Source organism: Ambystoma mexicanum, chromosome 8, assembly GCF_040938575.1.
Source record: "Ambystoma mexicanum isolate Mex_15411 chromosome 8, UKY_AmexF1_1, whole genome shotgun sequence".
NCBI lineage: Eukaryota > Metazoa > Chordata > Amphibia > Caudata > Ambystomatidae > Ambystoma > Ambystoma mexicanum.
The window spans coordinates 1,160,141,254-1,160,166,355 of NC_090929.1; the positions used below are offsets into that span (position 1 = coordinate 1,160,141,254).

At 50.7% G+C, this 25,102-nt stretch overlaps 1 protein-coding gene across 2 annotated transcripts in view; it reads right to left on the minus strand.

Moving 5' to 3' along the window:
- The window catches only part of UBE2D1 (ubiquitin conjugating enzyme E2 D1), a 370,982-nt gene that overhangs the window by 124,620 nt on the left and 221,260 nt on the right, over window positions 1–25,102 (minus strand). For both annotated transcript variants that reach the window (XM_069611235.1, XM_069611234.1), the window contains exons 2-3: window positions 10,951–11,014; window positions 10,839–10,870 (exon numbers count right to left, since the gene is read on the minus strand). In XM_069611235.1, the coding sequence (XP_069467336.1) occupies window positions 10,839–10,870; window positions 10,951–11,014 (96 nt within the window). The remainder of the gene's footprint in view (window positions 1–10,838; window positions 10,871–10,950; window positions 11,015–25,102) is intronic.

A 25,102-nucleotide genomic window follows, 5' to 3' on the forward strand; every position in this document is an offset into this window, starting at 1 on the left:
TGTGAAAGCCCCAAGTGAAACAGTACTGGACACAGACTTGAAAAGCACGATTCAACAATGCTTCAGGAACTTACTGATGGATGGAGAGCCAGAAGATATCGTGATTGATCGGGTACAGAGTGAGGCCCAGGAGCAAGACCAAGAGATGTACTGGTTGCAGTCACCTAATACGGTATACAAGAATATTCTGCTAGCAGCAAGGACTGCAGAGAATGTTATGGTGAATGGGGTACAAGTACAGCTGTTCCAGTACTTGGCATTGGTACCACCACAAGAGCGAAGAGCCTCGGACCAAGTGACGCGGGCTCTCATTGCAAAGCATATCCCCCTTAAGTGGATGTTTCCATTAAGACTGCTGTTTAGCCTGAAGGGAGAGCAACATAGCATTACAAAATGTTCAGAAGGCCCAACATTGTTGAATATGGAGGAAGAGGATGATCATGAGAGAGACGACCAAGGCCCTCCTTCCAGCAAGGGCAGGGACTGGTCTAAGGTGCTAGAGGGGCAAGATTCAAAGTCCTGGAGGAGGTCAGGGGGCGAGGAGCGTAGGGGGGGGGGGGAACAGAGATTCTTGCAGATGGGGGGGCAAATTAGGGTTGTGGGGGTCGGCGTAAGGAGGGGGGGGGTGTCAAAACTATTTATTTTGCCTGGAGCAGCGTGCTGGCGAGTTCCATTTTGGAGCCAGTAGGTGGTGTTTGGATACTTCCCAATGGGGGTTACCTCAGGTATTTTCAAGGGCCAAAGCTTCGGGGATGGTCCCCGAGGGTATTGTAGGATATGTAAATATGTGCTCTGTAAAGCGCTTTGGATTACAGCGCTATATAAATAACATCATTATCTTTGGTCTGGTCCCGATTGTTTAGTTGGGGCGGTATAAACAGGCAGAAGTCTCAGCCACTTGGTATTATTTTGCATAAAGCTAAGAGATCTCCAAAATCTGCATCATCATTGATTTATGTGGCCTCGACTCGGAGAAATGGTGGAGTCTAATATGACTGTCTAACTCCAAGAATACATTTTATAACGGTCAAATATTTAGAACAAACCCTTAACAGGCTAGACCATTTTGACGAAGATGATACAATGCAAAAAGTTAACTTGATACAGCCAAGAAGATGTACCGTTTTATCGTCAAATTTGTTCAAAACTTGGTTTTTAAATCCTCTTCAAGTAATTCTCGCAGATTTTGAACGCCTCTTAAGTTAGATGAACAAGTTACTCTTACCTGGTAACGTTCTTTCGATGGGATGGTCCGACGAAGTTATCTATGACATGTAATCACCACAGCTGTGCTGCTTCGGAAACTCTTCGGCGTCTGAGTCCTGCGTCAATGTCGATACGCCGCCCTCGAGGACCTCCTCCGACGGCCGACGTCACTGGATGTTATAAGTAGGACGCACGACGCCCGTAGCATCAGTTGTAGTTTTTTTCCCCAGAACATGTGGCACCAGTCTTCTGCCAGTCTGACACACAAAGCCTTGCGTAAACGTTAGCTGCAATTGCATCAGAAATTCTGTAGCGGGGAAGGCAGGGAGGGAGCGATCTGGAATACGTCGTCGGACCATCCCATCGAAAGAACGTTACCAGATAAGAGAATAACTTGTTCTTCGAGGGGATTGGGTCCTCCGACGTATTCCATATCTATGACAGACTCCCAAAGCAGTACCAATGCAAGGAGGTGGGAAAAGAATTTAGAAAACAGAAATTTAGAATGCCCAATCAAATTGCGGAGTAAAGGACTGCCTTGCCAAAGGCCAGATCCTGCCCACGGATGGAATCGAGGGAGTAGTGACGTACAAAAGTATATACCGAAGCCCAGGTGGCTGCACACCAGATGTTACGAATAGGAACACTCCTCTGTAGGGCAGTAGAGGCAGCCATACCCCTAGTAGAATGGGCCCGCAAGCTGACCGGTGGGTCCTTCCCCGCCAAGCGGTAACACTCAGATAGCCAAAATAATCCAGCGAGATAAAGTCTGCTTCGTCACAGCTTGTCCAAAACGCTTTCCAGCGTAACCAATGAAGGGTTGATCGTCCACTCTGACCCGGGACAGGCGTGAAATATAAAAGCTCAACGCTCTCCTAGGATCAAGCCTATGGAGCCTCTCCTCTTCCTTACAAGGATGTGGAGGAGGATAAAACGCCGGAAGAACAACCTTATGGCCTAAATAAAATTTCAAAACCACCTTTGGAAGAAAGGACGGACGAACTCAAAGGACAACCCTGTCCTTATGAAACAGTGAGGGGTGGCTTAACTGAAAGTGCCTGTAGCTCACTCACTCTGCGAGCGAAAGTGACCGCAACCAAAAATAGTTTTAAGAGTTAGCAGTCTCAAAAGGCATGAATGCAAAGGCTCAAACGTTGCACCCATCAGAAACCTGAGAACAAGGTTCAAACCCCAACTGGGCACCTGGAAAGGTGACGGAGGGAACACATTAGTGAGCCCTTTCAGAAACTGAGAAATTAAAGGAATTTTAAAATGGGAACACTTCAGACGAGCGCTTAAATATGGACAGCGCCGCCAGGTAACCTTGAACGGTACCCACTTGCAAGCCCCTGTGGGCCAAAGAAAGCAAAAAAGACAGAACCATGGGAATGTCACATAGGATCCACATTCTTAACCCTGCACCAGTCGCAGAACTTACGCCAACGGTATAAGGACTTTGTTGCGGGCCGTCTGGCCGAGAGCAACACCTCCATCACGTCTTCAGGGAGGTACCAATCCTTATACCTCAACCTTTCAGAAACCAAGCGTGAAGGTTGAGGGATCTGACCTCTGGATGGGGAACCAGTGAGAGCAGATCGTCTCGGTAGGGAAGACGACGTGGAGGTCAGATGACAAGTCGAGAAGGTCCGGGTACCACGTCCTCTGGGCCTACGCCTGAGCAATGAGAATCATCTGGGAACCGAACATCCGTAACCTCCACAGTATTTGCGGGATGACGGCGACTGGAGTAAACGCGTACAGCAGTGGGAATGACCACTTCACCACAAACGCGTCTAAGGCTCCTTTTGGAGGAAATTCCGGCGAGCAGAACCTCTCGCACTTCCGGTTGACACTGGAGGCAAAGAGATCCACTTGAGGGGTTCCCCCCAAAGGGTGAAGATCGCCAGGAGAATCTCCTGAGCCAACTCCCACTCGTGAGAGATCGTGCTCTGCCTGCTCAGAGCGTCGCCGTCTCGTTTTCGTCTCAGGCCAGATGAACTGCCGAGATAGAAACTTCCTGCTGGATTTGCCAGAACCAGAGCTGCATCGCCTCCCTGCACAGAGGAAGTGACCCTGTCCCCTCCATCCCCTTTTTGTTGAGGTAGTGCATGGCCACTTTGTTGTCCGTCAGGTTCAGGACATTCTTCCCTCGCACAGTCGGCAGAAAAGCCTTCAGGGCTAGCCTGACGGCCCTCAGCTCCCAACAGATTGAAATGGAGTCTGGACTCTGACGGAGACCAACGACCGCTGACTGTCAACTCGTTGGCATGAGCTCCCCATCCCGTGAGGGATGCGTCCATAACGATCGTCACGTCCGGCCAGGGTAGCCAAAATGGAGACCCCCCTTCATCAGATTGTCTTCAATGGCCCCCCACAGAAGGTCCTGGGCGACCGAGGACGGCACCTGAACAGGGTCCGACAACCTGCCGGAGGACTGAGACCACTGGAGCTTGAGTGCCCAATGCAAAGATCTCATCCGCAACCTTGCCTCTGGCACAAAAAGAATGCATGATGCCATGAGGCCGAGCAATCTCAAGAACTCGAATGCTGGGAGACTCTGGGCAAGCTGAAACTTGTGCACCATCTGCTGAATGTGATGAGCCCTCGCCTGGTGAAGGCAACACTGCCCCAGGGATGTGGCGAGCACAGCTCCGATGTACTGGAGCCTCCAAGTTGGTGTCAAATGGGACTTCAAGTTGAGGGAGAAGCCCAGCTTGTGGAGGGAGTGGCAGGTGACTTGAGAATCGTCCAGGTAGGGGTAGACGTGAATCCCCTTTCCTGAGGTGCGCTGCCACCACTACCATGAGCTTGGTGAAGACTCTCGGGCGGAGGTCAATCCGTACAGCAGGACCCGAAACTGAAAGTGAGTCGCCAACCGCGAACCTTCGGTACTTCGTACTTTGGATGTATCGGCACATGAAAATAAGCGTCCTTGAGGTCGAGAGACCAACCAGTCCTGAAGTTGAAGGGCCTGGAGGACGAGAGTAACCATCTTGAACTTGTCCTTCCTGAGGAGTTTGTTCAAACCGCGCCAGTTCATGATGGGTCTCAAACCCCAGTCTTTCTTGGAAATCAAAAAATAAGGGGAATACCATCCCTTGTTCCTCTCCGCTACAGGCACCAGTTCTATGGCGCCTTTCTCCAGCAAAGATTGAATTTCCTGCGCAAGGAGCGGATCCGGACTCTTCAAAGAGAGATTCCCCGGTGGATTGTCTTGAGGCCTCTGCCAGAAAGGAAGACAGTAGCCGTGGGTTAAGATCTCCAGAACCCACACATCTGAAGTAACGGTGCACCACTCTGCAAGATGCTGCGCCAGCCTTCCCCCAACCAGCGAACCATGGGACATGGCCTCATGACTGAGCTGAAGCGGCTGCGGCGTTGCCCGAGGGCAAAGAGGCAACAGCCCGAGCGGCCTTGGCACCTCGAGTACCTTGTTTTCCACCTCTGGCACTCCTACGGTGGCCCCTTTGACTGGCAGCTCCTCTCGCTTTACCAAAGAATGAGTAATAACGAAAGTAACATCCCCTCCATTGCTGTCCGCTAGGACAAAAAGGCGGAGGTTGCCGAACTGCAGCGCCCAACAACTTTGCTGCAGGTTTGGCGGACTGCAACCTCTCAAGGCTCTTGTCAGCCTTGCTGCCAAAAAGATATTCCCCATCAAAGGGCATGTTGAGGAGCCGGGCCTGCACATCAGGAGCAAACCCCCGACTTCCACAACCACGCAAACCTGCGTATCATGGTGCTCGCCACCATGGACTGGCTGACAATCTGCCATGTCCAAACCCAACTGAACGGCCTCACACATGGCATCCTTTCCATCCTGAACCATGGCAAGGAACCCATCTCGTTCGTCCCCTTCGGGACGATGTTCAGCCGCTAAGGAAGCAGTTCCACAGAGTGTGCGTGAAACGTGACAAAGCACATACAGAGATGGCCGCCTGAAGCGCCATACCCCCTGAAGAAAACACTTTCTTCGCCCAGCCGTCAAAACTCTTGTCGTCCCCATTAGGAGGGATGGTAGGATACGACGCCTGCTTTGCCGGGGCCGTAGCCGCCTGCACCACCAAACTCTCCGGAGTGGGGTGCTTGGTCAAGTAGCAGGGGTTGCTACTGGCTGGGCGGTATTTTCGAGGCAAAGACTTGCCCACTCCCGGGAGACTCTCCGGAGCAGTCCAAGCCGCCGCCACCCTCCTCTGTAGAGCCATATGGAATGGCAGTACCGGGTCAGTTGTTGGACCTTGGTCGAGTCTATCCGTAAGGTCATCCTGAAGAAAATACCCTGGGGGAGCAGGCCATCCCAAGTACTTGGTGACCCTAGACATAAGGCGCCGGTACGAGGAGTCGGCATGAGTGCCAGGCTCAGGCCTACAAAACTCCACCTCCGGAGATGTGTCCAGCCCACTGGCATCGTGCAGGGACTGCCACAGGTCCTCAATCTGGCTATGGCCCGGGAGAATCTCATCTGGCACCCTATCAGGAACCATGCCATCATCAGAGCCCTCATCCACCTCTGAAATAAACTCAAGATAGCGGTAAGAAGGCACAGAATGTGGAACAAAGCCATGCTTGACCTTGGCCATAGCCTTTCTAGGGGGTTCCATGAGCCCCAGGGTACTCAACAGCCTCAAAAGGAGTCTAGTGAATCGGCGTCAACGCTGAACGCGGCGCCGACAGCATCGATGGCGTCAACACAGGCCTCGAGGCCGGAGCCCCGAGCGTGTCCCTCGACAGCCCCGACGACTTCCGGAGGTCGGTGCATCGAAAGAGTGTCGACGACCTCGACGTCGACGTCTTCCTCGAAGACACCAGAGGTGCACACGGTCTCGAGCGCGTTGAGGACCTGGACCCGGCATGACGAGAACGATCCCCCTTGTTCGAGCGGGACCTCTCCCGCAAATCGTGCAGACCACCGAAGCCTGAAGGCGTGCATGCAGTGTCTCTTGACCGATCCCACTCAGAGGCGCGGACGGACCAGTGCCCTGCGATTCGAGAATCGCTAACATTTTCTTCCCGAAGGAAGCCCATTCCTCCGGCGTCGCATGCTTGGTGGGATAAGCGACCCGCCGACAGGCGGAGTCCTCGGATGTGGACGGGGAAGGCAACCAACGACGGCGCTTCCAGGAGTGCCTCGAAGAGGAAGAGGAGTGGCGGGACCGACTCTGGGACCGAGACCCACTGGACTTCCAACGACGATGCGGAGAGTCGCCCCTCGAATAGTCTGTCGAAAGCCCCGCAGACCTCGACTTCTGTGGCTTGGACACCTTACCTACCGACAACAACTTCTTGCGCTCCCGCAAGGCTTTGGACGTGAGCGACTGGCAGTCAACAGTCATCCGTGTCATGGGCCTCCCCGAGGCACCAGAGGCAGGCACCGACATCTTGGACCCACAGTCCCTGCACTTCTTAAAGCCTGGACGCAGGGTGGAAGACGAGGTAGACATCTTAACGAAGAATATACTTCACAATACGAACAGGTTCGAAGAACCGAGAAAGAACAGAAACTCCAAAGAGTTGAGGCGCGCCGAGATCTCCGAAGCGAACACGTTCGCGGAAAAAACAGAACTGGGGCTACGGGCGTCGTACGTCCTACTTATAACATCCAGTGACGTCGGCCGTCGGAGGAGGTCCTCGTGGGCGGCGTATCAACATCATCGACGCAGACGTCGAAGATTTTCCGAAGCAGCACAGCTGTGCTGATTACATGTCAGATATGGAATACGTTGGAGGACCCAAACCCCTCGAATTCATTTTATTAAGGGTTTGTTCTTTTTTCTCCATTTTCTTATGTTTGAAAGTTTGATCTCTTTGTTAGAAAAATTCTCTTTTGGCTAATTGTGAAAGGTTTGTAATAAACCAAATACACTTAAATAAATGTACAGGCAGAAGCAGTTGAGAGGTGAAACTATCTGGGGATTTCGGAGTAACAAAGATGGCTATAGATGCTTTTACCATGTCTTATATTCAAAGTCTTATCGCGTAATGCGAGGGGGGAGGGGGATTTAAACGCCCCAGCGAATTATAAAAAGGCAGAAGCATTAATGAGCAAATAGCAGGGGGGTGAAGGTTATTTTACAAGAAACGCATAAAGGAGGCTGACAAATCTGTTATTAGCTGACAATTAACAGATTCTTCAATCCAATGCGGTAGGGAAGACCTTAGGGGTTATGATAGGCTTCAGCAATAGGCTCAGGTGGTGCAGGTTCAGGCGGATGTGGGGGGTGGGGGGGGGGGGGGGGGGAGGAGGTATCTTTGCGATAGTTCAACTGGAACATGAACAAGTTACCATGGCAATGGTCTATGCACCCAACTCGGGACTACTTTTTTGCGGGAGTTGGCAGCGAAACTGGTGTTCTTTGCAGTGGATGAGATTCTACTCTCAGGAGATTTCATTTTGACGTGGGATCCCATGAAGAATAGGAGTGCGGGGAGAGTATCGTCACTCCCTTCATGGGCATTGAAGGAAAGCTTTGAGAACCTAATTTTACGAGATGTATGGCGGGCTAGGATGGGAGAATAGGGTTACACATGTTCGTTGCATATTTATCAATCTGTCAAGAATAGATTACGTGTGGATAACACCTAGGCTGATGGGAGAGGTGAAGGAAGTTGAACTCGGGTCAATATCACCGTCGGGTCATGCCCCACTTCTGGTGTCGATCATGGAACAAAGACAGCAAAGTGGGCTGTGGGGTTGGATGTTCCAGGGGAATTACTGAAGGATGAAGGGGGTGATTGAGAACAAACTAGACAAGTATTTTAACGCTACTAACACTGATGTGACAAAGTGGATTTGGGATGCCTGTAAGGCAGTGAGGCGAGGGGAGATTGTATTACGGTACAAGCTCAGCAGCGGAAACAGAATAGCAATGGAAAAGGACTTGGGGGCCCAATTAAGTGAGACCCTATATGCCAAAGCTAAGCATAGAACAAAGTCACTGCCCAAAAGCTTAAAGGTACCAGAGCCAATTGGAGCTATTGCATACACCAAGGGCAGAGAGATCCTGTTAGCAACTAAGCAAAGGTATTATATACAGGCCAATAAAACTGATAAAATGCAGGCTCGGCAGTTGAAGTTATCAGAAGCGGCTAGGATAGTCCAGCAAATTGCACAGCCTGGTGGGTCGACCACTACGGAGCCAGAGGCCATAATGGAGGCAGTTGCTAAATTTTATGAAATGTATACCACAGGGCAACCGAATCCTCAGGCAGTGGAGAAATATTTTTCAGATTTAGCAATGCCGAAGAGGACGCCTATGGATAGGGAAGGCTTTAAGGGGACATAAGGGAGGCCAAGGTGGAGGTAGCAATTACAGCATTACCCATGAATAAAGCACCGGCCATATGGATTCCCAGCAGTATTTTACAAATATATATGCTAAGAAGTTGGTCCCAAGGCTGGTAGGGCTATTTAATTCAATTGGAGCGAAACGGGGGAGCAACAGCAACTACGACAGAGGCAAAAGTGGTAGTATTTGGGAAACCGGGTAAAGACCTGACCAAATGTGTTCATCAACCTATTGCATTGATGAAAATAGATGCAAAAGTGTATACGGGGTGTTGGCAGCAAGATTGGCACCTCTTCCAAATGCTACCGACAGACCAATCTGGGATCATTAGAGGGAGATGTACATGGGATAATACAAAGAGTTATTCACCCCCCACCCCTCCACTCCCCGGCAGTGGTGTTGTTAGATGCTGAAAAGGTGTTTGACCGTGTGGCATGGCCTTTTTTGTTTACTTCTATGAAGAGCATGGGCTAAGTTCATACAGATGGTAACGTAAGTTCCCATGATACGCTTGTCAATTAATAAGCACATTTCTCAAGGTGCCCATTGTCGCCGTTGCTTTACGCAATATATTTAGAGCCCTTCCTGGCTAAACTCTGGCAGAAGGCGGTAATAAGTGGCATCACATTCGGAGGGGGTGAGCGGGAAGCATCTGGTACACCCGGGGACATCAATACCAGTAGTGGAAATGACAAAAATCGAATAGGTGATGGGCCTCAAGGTGAATATGGGCATGTCAGAGCCATTACCAATGGGACTTGCAGACAAAGAGGGAGGCTCTGCCTCTATACTCTGTTTGCATTGGCTAAAAATAATACAAGATATTTATGGGTTAATATTGCTAAAGCGATCACAGATGTATGAAACAATTACCCAAGACTCCTTCAATAAGTGACGGAAGATCTGGGAAAATGGACCCTACTTCGCATTTCATGGTTGGGTAGGGTGGCCACCATAAGAATGGTGACACTTCCAAGGGTACTCACCATTTCCAGGCTCTCCCAATACCAATCCTGCATCAGTTTTTCGCAACATTGCACAAAATGGCCCCAAGATTTTTTTATGGCATAATAAAACTGAGGGTAGCATTGCGCACCTTAATGGCTTCCAGGGACAATGGGGTCTGGGACTACCAAATGTTATAAAATATTACGAGGCCGCACAGCTGAGAGTACCGACGGAATGGTTTATGGGTGACCTATCAAAATCTTGGCCTAGGCTGGTTAGGGAAGTAGCGGGTTGCCCCCTAGGGGATTCTCTGGCTACAAAGACAAGACCGACCCCAGAATACACGGATTAGTAAGGCGCTCGCTGTGGTGTGCGATATATGGGACATTACGTGAAAAGGGATGCCCCATCAACGCGTCCATCCCCCTTCACTCTATTTGGAAACCCACAGTTGCAACCAGGGACCATACCGGAAGCCTTTAGACAACGGCGGAAGGTGGGGTGTACAAACTTGTGGGATAGGATGCAGGGGACAGATATTCACACTTATGGAAGGTAAGCAGGATATGGACTACTGGAAATGGATAGAATGGAATATCAAATGCGACACTGGATAGCCAGCTCTAGGTGGGGTGGGGATGATTACACACTGGTAACAGCTTGTGTCTTTACTCTATTCCGATACGAGACAAACTTGGGGAAATATGCACAGATGGGCAGACACTGGGATTGACATACCAGGGGAACAATGGGAGTGCCCGGCAATTGGGGAATTCACCACCCAGATAGAGACAATGGCAGCTCTGGACGCAGTTCTGACTTTTATTCGATCCGGGATTCTGCCTGCCCTCTAAAGCACATAGTAAAGATTTTATGTTAATGATTATAGCGGCATGGTTAGTCACTGCGAAATGCTGGAAACAGAAGGCCACCAACGACAAGGGATTGGCTGTGCAAATTGTGGGGCTTTATGGCAATGGAAGACGTATAAATGATGAGGGGAAGTCAATAAATTTCAACAAGATAGCCAATGGTTCTGGATTTCCGCAGGAGGAGATTATGTACGCCAATGATGCCCACACAATTCGAAAATATTGGGACATTAAATTAAGGTCGCCCGTAATCTTCCAGAGAAGTGAAATGAAACAATCACAGCTTCTGGCAGAGGGGAGTTAAAGAGGTTTATTTCTTAAATTCCATCAAACATGTTTTAAGTATGTACAGATGAAAGCGACAAATGCATAAGAAAAAATACAATCCATATCCTTCATAGCTGTGTACGCAGCAATTAAAATCAAGCAAATACAAAAAAGTAGCAAACAATGTCAACAGGAAAATATATAGTTTCATACATAAACACAAGAACAGACATGATCAAGTCCATGAATTGATACTCACAGGTCCCATGATTGTTGCTTGCCAATGAAACACTGAAAGACAAGTTAATCAAGATGTGAAAAGGCAAACACTAAAAGTATGCATGAAAATGAAAACAACCCATCACACTTACAGTCATCTCCTACAGGTCCTGCAGAACACTGCGCTGGGGGATCACGTTGCAAATCATTTAGTTCCTAAAAAAATAAAATGGTTAGAGCTATGATTGTGATTAAGTAAAAGAAATAAGTTGTATATATGATCTAAGAAATAAGTTGTATATATGAACTATAATTCTCAGCTATTCACAAATCTACCCTCTAATATGCAGGTGTCTCAGGTCATGAGGTAGGACACCCATTAGGATAGATTTTTCATACTCCTCACCAAAGGCCATGAAAAAAATGGGTTCCAACCAAAGATGGCCCAAACCATGGACAGTCAGGGGAGACTCCATGGAAAGAAGCGGTGGTGCAGGTCTCCCTAATAACATTTGAGAAATAAAACTGCACAGGTATTGTGAAACATGTAAATTAGATCTAAAACTACCAACAGACTAACCGTGCATCTATAAAAACTGCATCTATATAACTAAATACAAAAAAAAAAGCCTTCGGTCTGACCCTTACCACTCCAATGAATAATAAAGGCCTGTAAGGCCTGGTTTTAGACTACAAAATACTAATGGGTGGGGATAAACCGGATTCCTTAAGCAAACAAGAACATCCGATACATATCTGAAATCAACAGTTCAGTAAAGGGGTCGAACAATTGTACCCCACAACCTATTACATGAGAACAAACCTAAAAGGAAATACGTGCAATACAGAAAATAAAAGAGTGAAGGAAACAATTACAAGACCAGAGGGTCACCCAAAATTGCAGTGAAAGCAGGCATTCAGTGGGTTTATTCTAGATCCCGGTTGCATAAAATGTTGTCAATGTGTTGAAAGTAGAACAAAAAGTCCAATGATCTCTAGGAGAAGTTTAAACCGCACCAAACTAATCATAAATCCCTAATTAATCACTGGTTCTCCCTTATTGGCAAGGGCCCCAGGGACACGATGAGGAGCAGGACAACTATCCAGGTGCACATAATGGTTTAGGAGTTCAAAAGTTTGTATATTTAGTCCATAGAAAAACCTGGACTAATCCCATAGGAATGTTAAAGTTGTAAGCTACTAGCCATCCATAAGTCACTTGCCGGCTGCATTACTCATAAAAAAAACAGTCATGCTCTATAAGCCGATTGTAACATGTCAGCTTCTAACTTCTTGCACCCCACATCTTACATTGCATTTTTGTGCCCGGTTGATTTCCGAAACTAGGTGGGAGTTTGTAACCTCTTGCAAGCTACATTTTGCATTGCATTTTTGTGCCCTTCCTGTAACTACTAGGCCACCTGGTGAGCTCGTGCCAAGACTGCAGTGCAGCCACCCCCTTTCCTTCAACTATCCTCTGCTGCTCTGATGGCACTTACCATCTCTTTGTTTCACCTACCCTCCCATGCTGACGAAGTCTGGAAGAACACACACACACACACACACACACACACACACACACACACCGACCGACCTTTGCCTAACCATCACAGACACCTATGTCAGCGCAACTTCCAGACAGGTCTTCACAAATATACTCTTTGTCCCCTCCCCAGATCTACGACTCATCACGCTGCATCATTAATGTCTACCACCCTGGCAATATCTTGGTTCAGGGTCCTCAACCCAACCTCCTCTTTGACTGGAGCCTGCCATCCCTCATTAACTTCCTTCCCTCACCTACCTCTGCCCCATATTCCGTCCCTCCGAGTGGTGTACCACACCCATGTACTCTTTAGAAAACCTTCAGGAGGCAGAGACATCCTTCACCTGGCCACACTTAATGCCCGCTCAGCCAACACACTCTGTAAGAGAGAGAATGTTTTTAAGCAGGAGCAAATATCGGCAGAGATGTGGTTCATTGCCAGCTCAGTCACTGCTTTTGACTCCCTTCTCCCTGGCAGCTACAAGATAATTTCCAAAACACAACCTAATCGTGCTGGCAGCAGTGTTGCCTACATGATACCCACTCAGCCTTACTCTTCCTTTGGGAGCCTGGTCTGCAAGTTGACTATCTCTCCATCGACAGGCCCCCTGGCACAACCACCCTGTTCCTCTCTGAAACAACTGCTTCTTTCTGCCCCCCCCCCACCCCCATTACCACCTCCATATTCTCTTGGGGGACGTCAACATCCATTTGGACAACACAGCATCCACCCTCTCCATTCTCCAGTCTGGTACAACCCACTCAGCAGGACACTTTATGCCCTCATCCACTCTGATCTTTCACTCTCCCCACTGATCACCTCTCCTCTTCTTACCCGGGTCCCCTCGGCCCTCCAACTGCACCTCCAACCTTGTTCAAACACATCCGTCCGATAAAGTGTGTCAGCTGCTGCCATCGCATCAGCCTTCATACCCCCCCCCCCCCTTCCCTGTCCCCTGGACTACGTCCAACTGCTCTCCGCAACCTCCATCTGGCCATTACTAATACTCTGAACATTCTTGCCCCAGTTATGAGGATCCACCTGAAATCTGACTAAGCATAACACCTGGTACGACTCAACTTCAAGTGAAGAGCTGTGGAACAGAAGAGGCAAACCCCAGGCTCACCCTCCAACACAGCCAATATTATTCAGATATTTTTACCTTCTTTATTAACCAACATTGATATTTAACTTTGTCGACTAGTTACCGAAACGACAGGGGAAAGGCTGGCATTTAAAAGCCAAACAAACAAAAAAAAAAAAGATGGTGCATGTTGTGTCCTGAGATGGCGAACACGTGAGCCACAACAAAACGAAGCTATATGCCCGCAGCATAGAACGGAGCAGCAGTGAAAATGGAGCTAGGAATTGTTCTGCCAGCAACCAGTTTACACGCTGGCAGCCATTTTGCCTTCCACATGAGCCCCGCTTAAGGCTCATATTAGCGGAGTGGTGCAACATAATTGAAGCAGCTGCTTTACCTGCCCAATTGAGGGATTAAGGCAGGTTTGCCCATTCTGGATCGGTCACCCTGATGCTTGCGGCCCCTTGAGGTGGAGCCCTTTGGTAGGCTCACAAGCACTACCAGACACCTGGTCTGGAAACTGGTAGAAAAACATGGGGAAAGCAGCTAGGGTTAGAGGCAGAGGTGTGGACAACGTCCTCTTTGCTTTCCTGGAGTGGCTGATTTCAGGCTGCCACAGTAAGAACTGCACAACATCAGTAACGCAAAAGAGGCAACCTGGGATGATGCATTGCTCAGGACAACTGGCTGTTATAGTTGTAATTTCATAGTCTAGTCCAACTTAATAAAGCCATTTGCCCAGGTCCTATTGGCCAAACAGAGTAAATCACCCGATATTAAAGATCAGACTATGTATGACATGCCTAAAGAAACACGTCCAACGCCACAAACAGTCTAAAGGGGCATCTGCCACATTGGAGCCTGTGCCCCAGCAATTAAAAAGGACATTGCCCCGATATTGAAGGATTTGAAATAAAGGCATAAATTCGTTTTCAAAAATTGATTAGCAGAGTTTGCTAATGAAAATGTTTTTGATTAGCAAACAGACCGATTTGATTAGCAATTTTGTACTAATACTGTTAATGTCACCAGAATTTATTTGTACCCAAGACATGAAATGAGCAACAGGGTGATAATGTAGATTTTCAAGGAGCCATGGGTCGAGTACCAGTTGCAAGATGTATGCAACCTGCAGGTTACATAACGAGGTTTGCCATCAAAAGCATTTCATCACGTGATCATGTACATTTTCAAAATGTCACTAGTCAAATTGATGCATTGTCCCCAGCAAAATGAAGGAACAAGTTACTTATCTGTAACTGTTGTTCTCCAGCATGGGTCTGGCATGGATTCACATGCTCATGAATATTCCCCGTCGTCAGGCTGGGAATCCTCGGTAAAGAAAAAAAAATCAGTATCAGTTTCGTTTCTGATCTGTCTTTCGTAGCAATAACCAATCACTGGTCTCTGCGTCATACTGACCACAGCCAATGACTGCCCTCTACCTAAGCACCGCCTCTGGCAGCCATCTTCAGATTTGGAAGCACGTGAAGTGGCAGTATGACCAAGTGAAGAGCCGCAGAGGGGTAGGTGGGAGGGTTCGCATGTGAATCCATGCCAGACCCATGCTGGAGAACAACAGTTACAGGTAAGTAACTTGTTCCTTCTCCAGCATGGGGTCTGGCATGGATTCACATGCTCATGAATAAAGAATACATAGCAGTACACACATGCACAACCACGGGAGGTGGCAAAGGCTCAACATTAAGCAACACATCAACTCAACATTAAGCATCTTACCTCCTCACCAGGCCCACCTCAGGCGAACAGGTTGCGCAGCACTGCTTGGCCGACCCTGGACTCCTCCCTGGAATCCCGGTCGACGCAGTAGAATTTCGTGAAGGTGTGCGTCGACCTCCACGTAGCAGCCCTGCATATGTCCAGCAGGGGCACACCAGATAGGAACGCCGTGGTAGCTGCGATCGCTCTGGTGGAATGGGCTCTCGGACGGCCAGGCAGCGGTCGGTTTGCCAACCGGTGACAGTACATGATACAGCCGGAGAGCCATCTGGAGATGGAAGCCTTTGAGAGAGCCTTCCCCTGATTGACAGGTCCAAAGTTCACAAAGAGTTGTGACGTCTTCCGAAAACCCTTCGTGCGGTCCACGTAGAACTTCAGCGCTCTAGCTACATCCAGCGAGTGCAAAGTCCTCTCAGCCGGCGACGAAGGCGACGGGAAGAACACAGGTAACACCAAGGGTTCGTTGAGATGGAAGTCCGACGGTACCTTGGGCATGAAGGAGGGGTGCGTCCTGAGCACTACCCTGGTGTCGTGGAAAGTTAAGTACGGGGCCTTGCAGGAAAGGGCCTGGATCTCTCCCACTCGTCGTGCGGAGGTGATGGCCACAAGAAAAGCTGTTTTCCACGATAGAAACTTCAACGGGGCCGAGTGCAGAGGCTCGAACGGAGGTCCCATGAGCTTGGTCAGCACCACGTTGAGCTCCCACGCCGGGGCCGGAGCCTTCACCGGCGGGAACGATCTGAATAGTCCCTTCATGAACTCTTTCACCAGACGATGAGACCACAAGGACGTCCGACCCGTGGTTCTGGTGTATCGGGAGATCGCAGCAAGATGAATCTTGATGGACGCGTGTGCCAGCCCAGCTTTGGCCAGCGTCAGCAGGTACGGCAGTACTTGGGGAGCCGTAATCCGTAGAGGGTTAATCTTCTGTGCGTGGCACCAGACAGAGAACCTCTTCCATTTGTGTCCGTAGCATTTAAGAGTCGAGGACGCCCTGGCCTTTGCAAGAACCTCTCTGCAATCGGCCGGTATGTCGTATCCTCCAAACTCTAGCGCTGCAGGAGCCAGGCCTGCAAGTTCAGCGACTTCGGGTCGTGGTGGAGGATGGCGCCTCTTTCCCTGGAGAGTAGATCCGCGTCCGCCGGCAGCTTGATCGGCGGGGACGCTGACAAGTCCAGAAGGTCGGGGAACCATATCTGCCTCGGCCACGCAGGTGCGACGAGGATCATCCTGCACCGTGACCTCTTGAGCTGGTTGACGAGCCGGATTAGCAGAGGCAAGGGAGGGAACGCGTAGAGGAACAGGCCCTCCCAGGGGAACGAGAAAGCATCGCCCATGCTCCTCGTCTGGGGAAACCTGCTGGCGAACCTCCGGCACTTGGTGTTCGTCGCCGTCGCGAACAGGTCGATCTGGGGTGTGCCCCACCGTCGGAAGAGGCGATCCACCAGATCCTGCCGTAGTTCCCACTCGTGGCACGAGCGCAGCTCCCTGCTGAGTGAGTCGGCGATGGTGTTTTTTATCCCTGCCAGATGAAACGGCACCAGAAAAATCCCTTGGGCGACGGCCCAATGCCACAAGTCCTGCGCCTCCTTGGACAGCGCTGGGGACCTGGTTCCGCCCTGTTTCCTGATGTAAAACATGGTGGTGGTGTTGTCGGTGAAGATCCTCACCACCTTGCCCTTCAGGGACGGAAGGAAGGACCTGAGGGCCCAAAACACTGCACGGAGCTCCAGGACGTTGATATGCAGGGACTTCTCCGTCGGGAGCCAGAGTCCCCTCGCGTGCAGATTTTCGGTGTGCGCTCCCCACCCTTCCAGGGAGGCATCCGTGGTCACAGTCTCCTGGTGGGCTGGGGTCTGGAAGTCCATGCCCGCCGTCAGATGCGCGCGGGTGCCCCACCACCGTATCGCTCGTCGGAAACTCTCGTCGAGCTTGATCCTTTCTTCGAAGCTGCCCGTCGTCTGGATCCAGCGCGCATCCAGGAATTCTTGCAACGGGCGCATCCGGAGCCTGCACATGGGAATGAGGTAGATGCAGGAAGACATCATCCCGAGGAGGGACTTGATGGATCTCACTTTGGCCGCGTCGGCCACCAACATCCGTTGCACCTTGCCCAAGATGGTCCTGGTCCTCTCCTCCGACGGGGAGGCCAGAAGGGACACTGTGTCGAGCCTCGCTCCCAGAAACAGTGCGACTTGCGCGGGCACCAGGTGGGATTTGGCGTAGTTCACGGAGAATCCCAGGTCCGTGAGGAGTTGGACGGTCCTTGCTGTGTGGACCACGGCGAGCTCCTTCGTCTTGGCGCGGATGAGCCAGTCGTCCAGGTAGGGGTAGACGTGGATCCCCTCGCGGCGCAACTGCGCCGCCACCGGTGCGAGGCACTTGGTGAATACCCTGGGTGCCGACCGTAGTCCGAAGGGAAGGGCTTTGAACTGGTAATGACGCCCTTGGACCACGAACCTGAGGAATTTTCGGTGCCCCTTTAGGATTGGAATGTGGAAGTAGGCATCCTCCAAATCCAACGACGATAGGAAGTCTCCTTCCTCCAGTTGACCCAGGACGTGCTGTAGGGTGACCATCCGGAACTTCTGCGCCTTGATGAACTTGTTCAGCCGTCGCAGGTCTAGGATGGGGCGCCATCCTCCCGTCTTCTTCTTGACGAGGAAGTATCGCGAGTAGACTCCGGAGCCCCGAAGCCTCTTTGGGACGAGTTCGATGGCGCCCTTTCTGAGCATCGCCTTCACGTCCCTCAACTTCTCCTGGAGGTGAAGTTCTTTCCTGGCCACGGGGGGGACGCGCGGGCACCTTCTTTGAAACTCGAGCGCGTGGCCCCGGGCCAGGGCGTCCAGCACCCAACGGTCGGTGGAGATGGACTCCCACACGCTGACGAAGCCCGCCAGCCGGCCTCCCACCGGGGTGCTTCGGTGGGGGCCAGACCCCACGGCCGGTTGAATCCTGCTTGGACGCGGCCTTGCCGCCTTGACCTCCTTGGCGACGACGGCGGGGTCCGCTAGACTTGCCTCGTCCTCTGTAGGCCTCTTGCGACGACGAGCGGGCCGCATGACGGTAGGAAGAGAAACCGCCGCCGGAACCTTTGGAGGCGCCCTTGCCTCCGCCGCTCCGAAAGGGCGTCCGTCGTTGCTGCAGGACTCCAAGGGCCCGGGCCGTCTCAGTATCCGCCTTGATGGCCTGGAGGGAATCGTCCACCGTCTTCCCAAACAGGTTGTTCCCGTCGAAGGGCATGTCCAGGACTCTGGTCTGGACGTCCTGCCGAAAGTCCGTAGCTTTGAGCCATCCACGACGTCGAAGGCAAACGCCGTTGCCCAGCTGGCGGAACCCCGCGTCGGCGATGTCCGTCGCCATGGTGATGGCGTGGTCCGAAGCCACTTCACCTTCCTGGAGGATCTCAAGGGCCTCCGCCCTCTTGTCGTCCGGCAGAAAATCCAGCAGGGGAGCCATCTTGTACCAGAGCTCCCTGTCGTAGCGGGCCACGATAGCCAAGGCGTTGGCCGCTTTAATCGTCGTCGCTGCCGACGAGATGACTCTACGTCCCATAGTATCCAATTTCTTTCCCTCGCCGTCCGGCGGGGAAGTCGATGTGGAGGCCGCACCCCCCCCCGCTTTCTTCCTGGCTGCCGCGGAGACGACGGAGTCCGGGGTGGGCTGCGCCCGGAGGCACAGGGGGGCCGTGTCCGGGACCCGGTACTTCTTCTCGTACCGGTCTCTTCTAGCTGGCGTCGTGGAAGGGTTCTTGAGGAGGGAAAGGCCCTCATCCCAAATGTCGTCCAACAGAGGCACTGCGAGGACCGTCTTCCTCTTGGCCTCGCGCCGCTGATAAAGGAAGCCTTCCTTTTTCTTCTCCTCAGGGCAGAGTTGGAAAAGCTCGGAAGCCCTGGAGATCATGGAGTGGAAAGATCAGATCTCGTCGGGCGGAGAAGTCCTGGTGGGAGGCGACGACGGAAAATCCTCGTCGTATGCCTCGTCGTCCGTACCCGTCGCCGCCGTGTCAGTCCCCGTATCATCCCCTCGGGTGGACGGGGAGGAGGGCTGGACGGGGCGCGACGGTTGAAAAGGAGGTGGAGGATGGATCCTTCTTTTCTTGGTAGGGGGAACACCAGAAGGTCCCGGTTCTGGATCCCCCGACGGGAGAGGTTCCTCCGTCGGTAACGGTAGCCTCGTCCTTATCTCAGTGCATAAGGACTGTATGGCCAACAAAATGGCCACCGAGTTGTCTCGCGGCGCTGGCAGAGGGGAATCCGACGGGCGAGCAGGGGCCCCGTCGGTATCCTCGACGATGTCGTCGTCACCTGCGTCGGGGCCCATTCCTACGGGCTGGTCTTGTTCCACGCCTAGGCCGTGGCTTAAGACCTCGATCAGCTCCTCTTCTGAGGTTGAGGCCGAATCTACGACGACGCCCTGCCCCCCCTTCTTCCCCACGGAGGGTTTCACGGGGGTCCTATCGATGGGCACAAAAGAAGACTCCCTCCGAGGAGGCAGGGAGATTCTGGGCCCTGAGGTCGCCACCACTGGTGCAGCCTCCACAGGCTGGGCCAGGGCCGCCGCGACCGTTTCGATAGAGGGCTTGGTCGGATGGATCAAGGCCTTCACCACCTTAGGTGCGCTCACCGCCTTATCCTTGAGGGAGGGGGCACTGCCACGCTCCTCCTCTGCCTTAGAGCTCGACCGGGGCCTCTCCAGGAGCTTCGCCGGGTGCTCGGCCTTCCTCTTACCCGACCCAGAGCGTTGGCTCGTGGTTGATGGTGCCGGGGAGGGTGCGCCCTGCCTGGCGCCCGTAGAGCCCGACCGTTCGGCGCTCCCGGTGCCAGCGGACTCGCGGTGCTTGGCCTTATGTTGGGCCCCCGTCGCCGGGGCGCCCTCAAAGGTCTTAGAAGACCGCTCGGATTTCTTCTTCTTCTCGCCAGACGGGCTCTTACCCTCCAGCCAGTTGGCGAGACGTTGATGACGGTCCTTCATGGTCCGTTCCGACATGTTGCCGCAAAACGCACAGTCCTTCTCCACGTGCGTTTTGTCCTCATGAAGGCAGTAAAGGCAGAAAGAGTGTTCGTCCTCCTTAAAGACGTTCTGCAGCTGGCATCCAGGGCAAACCCTGAACAGCTTTCCGGGCGTCGAGCTTCCCTTCTCCTGGGCCATCTCCGAGACCGGGCCTGAGAAGCTTCTGGAGTCCTCCGAAGTGTAGCTCGACGAATCTTCACCCTTGAGGGGCACAGACGAATCCGACACGGGTCCCCGTTGATCGGATGTAGGATCGGTGGAGCTTGAGGCTCTTTTGACCGAAAGAATCGAAGTTTTTTGTGAAAAAGCGCGAAAAAAATAGCACTAACGCTCGAGAGCAATAGCACGAGGATCCCAACACATGAACGTGCGGTAAAAATCTGAAGATGGCTGCCAGAGGCGGTGCTTAGGTAGAGGGCAGTCATTGGCTGTGGTCAGTATGACGCAGAGACCAGTGATTGGTTATTGCTACGAAAGACAGATCAGAAACGAAACTGATACTGGTTTTTTCTTTACCGAGGATTCCCAGCCTGACGACGGGGAATATTCATGAGCATGTGAATCCATGCCAGACCCCATGCTGGAGAAATAGTGGCACGATGAAATTCAGACACTAACCTAAACTTTACTCTAAAGCATGAACATGATGGGGTTTCACAATATCAATACTGTCATTATGCACTCTAACAACTTAATTTTAGGAATGGAATTGCATGACTGTCTTATAGAGTTGACATACTGGTCTTTGCCAGACAGGATATAGAAAGCGTAATAAAAGTATAATTCCGATTACTTCGAGTTTGCAATTATTTGAAACAGAAATTCTTGCCTAGCACATGCCTTTGACACTTAAGAGTGGAGTATAGGATTACTGCTGCACTTTACCTCCATTAGCACTTGAAGTGAACAGTGAGAAGAGGGTCAAGAGAGCACCGAGGGCAAGAGAGAACTGCAAGGCAAGTTGTGCTTTCATTGAAGAGGGCAACTTAAATAGCTGACTTTGCTAGACAAGTGTTCAATTGATTAGCAAACCTACAGAATTGCATAGCAAATTGCTATGCGACACTGCTTATTTTATGTTTTGAATAAATGCTATATAAAACCATTTTGTAGCTATATAAAAAGGATATTTTGTAAAGTGGGATTTCATCACATGGTTGAGGACCTCAATAAGAGGCAACAAACATGGAAAACTGGGATTTCAACATCTTCAATGATCAAGCTGGCACGGTGCTGCACCTTTTAGCCATTGATAAGTCAGTTGGCAAAGTGTCAAAATTGCCACAGGTGAACACAAGGCCAAACATAATACAAATTTGAAGTAGCCTTACAGTCAATGACTGAGACTTGGGAGGTGTGGGGGGGGTAGAGTGGGGTAGAGAGGGGTGGCAGGGGCTCTAGAGCCAGAGGAAGAGGACCGCAGGTTGATGGAGCTCCGCCACAGACTGACATTTATCCAAATAGATTTTTCTAAAAAAAATACATCTAGCATACACAAAATGGATCACAAGGTTGGGCAACACTTAAGGCGCAACCTGATTTCAAACAACTATGGAGCAGGGACACTGAAGTTAATCAGCGATGACCGCCCATTTGCCTCCACCTGTGACGAAGCTGCGCACAAACCCAGTCAAGGAGACAGAAGCTGTATTGTTGATCATGCAGTTATGGTAGCTGTATTCATGTCTGACGAACGCTACCTCCGACGCCTGAATTCTGCAGCCGAGTAGCGGATAAACATCCGGATTCACCGGCTGTGAAAAAAACCATGCTGTGCACGGTAAGCCCAGGACGCCATCCAAAGACTCAGTGCATAGAAGGAAAAGGGGAAACAGAAAAACCAGTGACTTTATTCATAGTTTACCGGCTCACTTCACAAGAATGGAGGTTGATCCAAGGCGCGCACACTGAAGGGATGGTTCCATCACAATGGTGCAGGAACGCGTGGCAACCCTGGAAAAGGCACTTGCAGACAATCAACTAAACCGTTCACTGCAACCCACCTGGAGAGCGATGCAAGGAGGATTCACATGCGTTATGAGAGGGTATAGACATTAGATTGCCATTTACAAAGCTCTTTCATAGGGCCTTGCAATGCTGGATACCAACGCTGGAGTGGTTCACCCTATTAGAGCAACAAAGGTCAGTGAATAAAGCATGCACCCAGGAAGACCCCGTTTCAAATATTACAAGAATGCGCAGCAACTTCGGGGAGGGCATCCAAAGACAATCCGGCTTGCCTACTACCACATTTTCACTCCAAGATGGTGGTGGCCGGCTATTAAATATATAGCTCTTTTGTGGGGCCAGCACCATTGGCCTGGAAACCCTACCGACTCTACCTTATGCCTCGCCCTGCCGAATACAGACACTCGCACCCCTGACTAAACGCACTACCGGAGTACATGAAATACTACCCTCACATCTAATTAGCTCTACTCGACATGCAGAAGGACGCACAACCACAAAACCAGAAACTCACATACGACCAGATCCAGCTATAGAATCGTGGCGTAGGCATCCCTATTGGAGTGACTGATCGAGTGATATGCCACAGACTGAATTGGCCAGAGATCACAGTGCGTCTCACAGACACCCCCATTGCGTCGCTCGGCAAGTCACCAGTCCGAGATGGATGTTCTGACAATTCCAGGCCATTTTGGTGAAAATGAAAATCATTGGCCAACGGACCCTAGAAACTAACACCACCTTCCAAGACCTTAAGAGGGATCTTCAGGAAGTTCAGACGAGATTAAATGCCCAAAACAGCGAATAAGCGCCCTGAAGGATAACTCCCAAAGGGACTGATCTGTACGGCACCATTAAGGAAGTACAGAGACTAGGTAACCAATTGGAAGGCCAAGAAAATAGATTGACGCAATAACCTTCAGGTGATGGACCTCCCTGAAAATTGAGGGTCCCGATCTGGAGGCCTTTATAACTTCCTACATGATGTATCCATATAGACAATGCGAGAGAATATGTGGTTGAAAGGATCCACCGTGCCCCTACCCCAAAAACAGTGCCAGAAGAACACAGTGATTGCAAAACTACTCCATTTTCAACACAAAATGGCCATCCTGAAGGCCTACAGGGCAGCTGACCAAGTAAAAATGGGCGGTGTTACTGTTAGACTCGTTAAGGACTACCCAGCAGAGGTTTCTCGGTGCTGAAAGAACTTCAAGCCCATCTTTGCTGCACTGAATAGACCATTTAAAGTGTCTTGCAATATGGTGCAGTCAACTAGAAAGATAAGGGCACTACTTTGACGAACCAGGGGAAGCACGATTATTTCTTCAACAGCGGAACCTGGTAGACTTTGCCCATGCTGAGCCAACAGGAACACAGATGCTACCTCCCACCTCTTCCCCAGCACCACCTTCGTGGCAAAGGGAAAAATCCACCAAAACCACTAGCCAGCCACCCCATCCAAACCCCCGCCCCACCCAATCTGGCCATTAATCCGGCGCTAGATCAGCAAAGTGCCAGTGCAATCAATTCAGTGACCAAGAAAACAGGATGCCTTGCAGATGCTAATGACCAATTTAAGATTGAGAGATGCAACAACCCGAGGGACTATACCTCCCCTCGCGCCCCCCCACAGTCATGGTAGTTACTCTCACATTGATCACCGGTTACTCCAGCTAACAACCTACATATAGTAGAAGACTGCAATATACTCCCTACCACTGTCAGACCATGCACCAGTACGGCTACACTTACATCTTCCAGCCATCGGCAAAACCCTGACATGGCGCCTCAGTACGAGGGCACTGGGCCATCCAGATTTCTTAGAAAATCATTCTGGCTTACTAACCTAAATCCTGAATACGACTATACACATGCTGGGACGCCTTTAAAGCCTATACAAGAGGGCAAGTCATATAGAGATGGTCAAATTAAAAATATGGAGGGGGGGGGGGCAAGAAACAGCTACACAAAGACCCAGCAAAAGCAGACATGAACAGCAGATCCTGACCCTAACACACTTAAGGCGAGTTGATCTCATCACTATGCACCCAAAAATCCTATATTTGCTGGACCCAAACATTAAACAGCTACAGACCACTCCATCAGATGGCTCTGGTGTTGAAACAAACTGTACAAACAATTGCTTCAATAATGGCACCCTTCTATTGGGAGATGACAGAATTAATGCCGCTTTGCAAATAAGGAACTAAACAGCTCCTAAGCCACTGACAAATAGACATATGCGACTTTATAGGATCCATTGTCCTACCAAAAAGCTCTAGCATTCAGCAGGATAGACTGGACACTCCCATTACGGCGGCAGAAATCGACCATGCAATTATTTCACTTTCTCCAGGTAAAGCCTGTGGACCGGATGGAATCTAAAGTCATGGTGGACATACCGGCACCTAGATTAGAAATAGTGTTAGCTGAGGCGACACTTCGGGGACAATTACTGCAGACGATGTTGGCAGTAAACAGTGGTAAGAGCCGGGACCCAGACGAATGCAGCTCTCATTGCCCAATATCGTTAATTAACTCAGACCAAGATCCTAGCAAAATGTCTGGCACAAAAAAATTGAATATTACCATGCTTGATTGATTGATGAACACATCAAATTGGCTTCATCCGAAATAGACTCGGTGACAATATACGTAGATTACTACACATTATTGCAGGAGAGTCAGACCCAGGAGATGCCGTTCTGGCCATAGACGCCGAAAAGGCTTTTGACAAAGTCCAATGGGAATATGTTCTTTGTCCTGGCAGAATACAGCTCCTTTATCAATCCTACTGTGTTATACTGAGCCTATGGCATCTGGTCACAAACTGGGCATAACATCTCCCCCGTTTAATCTCCAATCAATCAGGTACGCAACAAGGCTGCATGCCATCACCCCTTTTATACACCCCACCCATCGAACCACTGGCCATCAAATTACGCACCA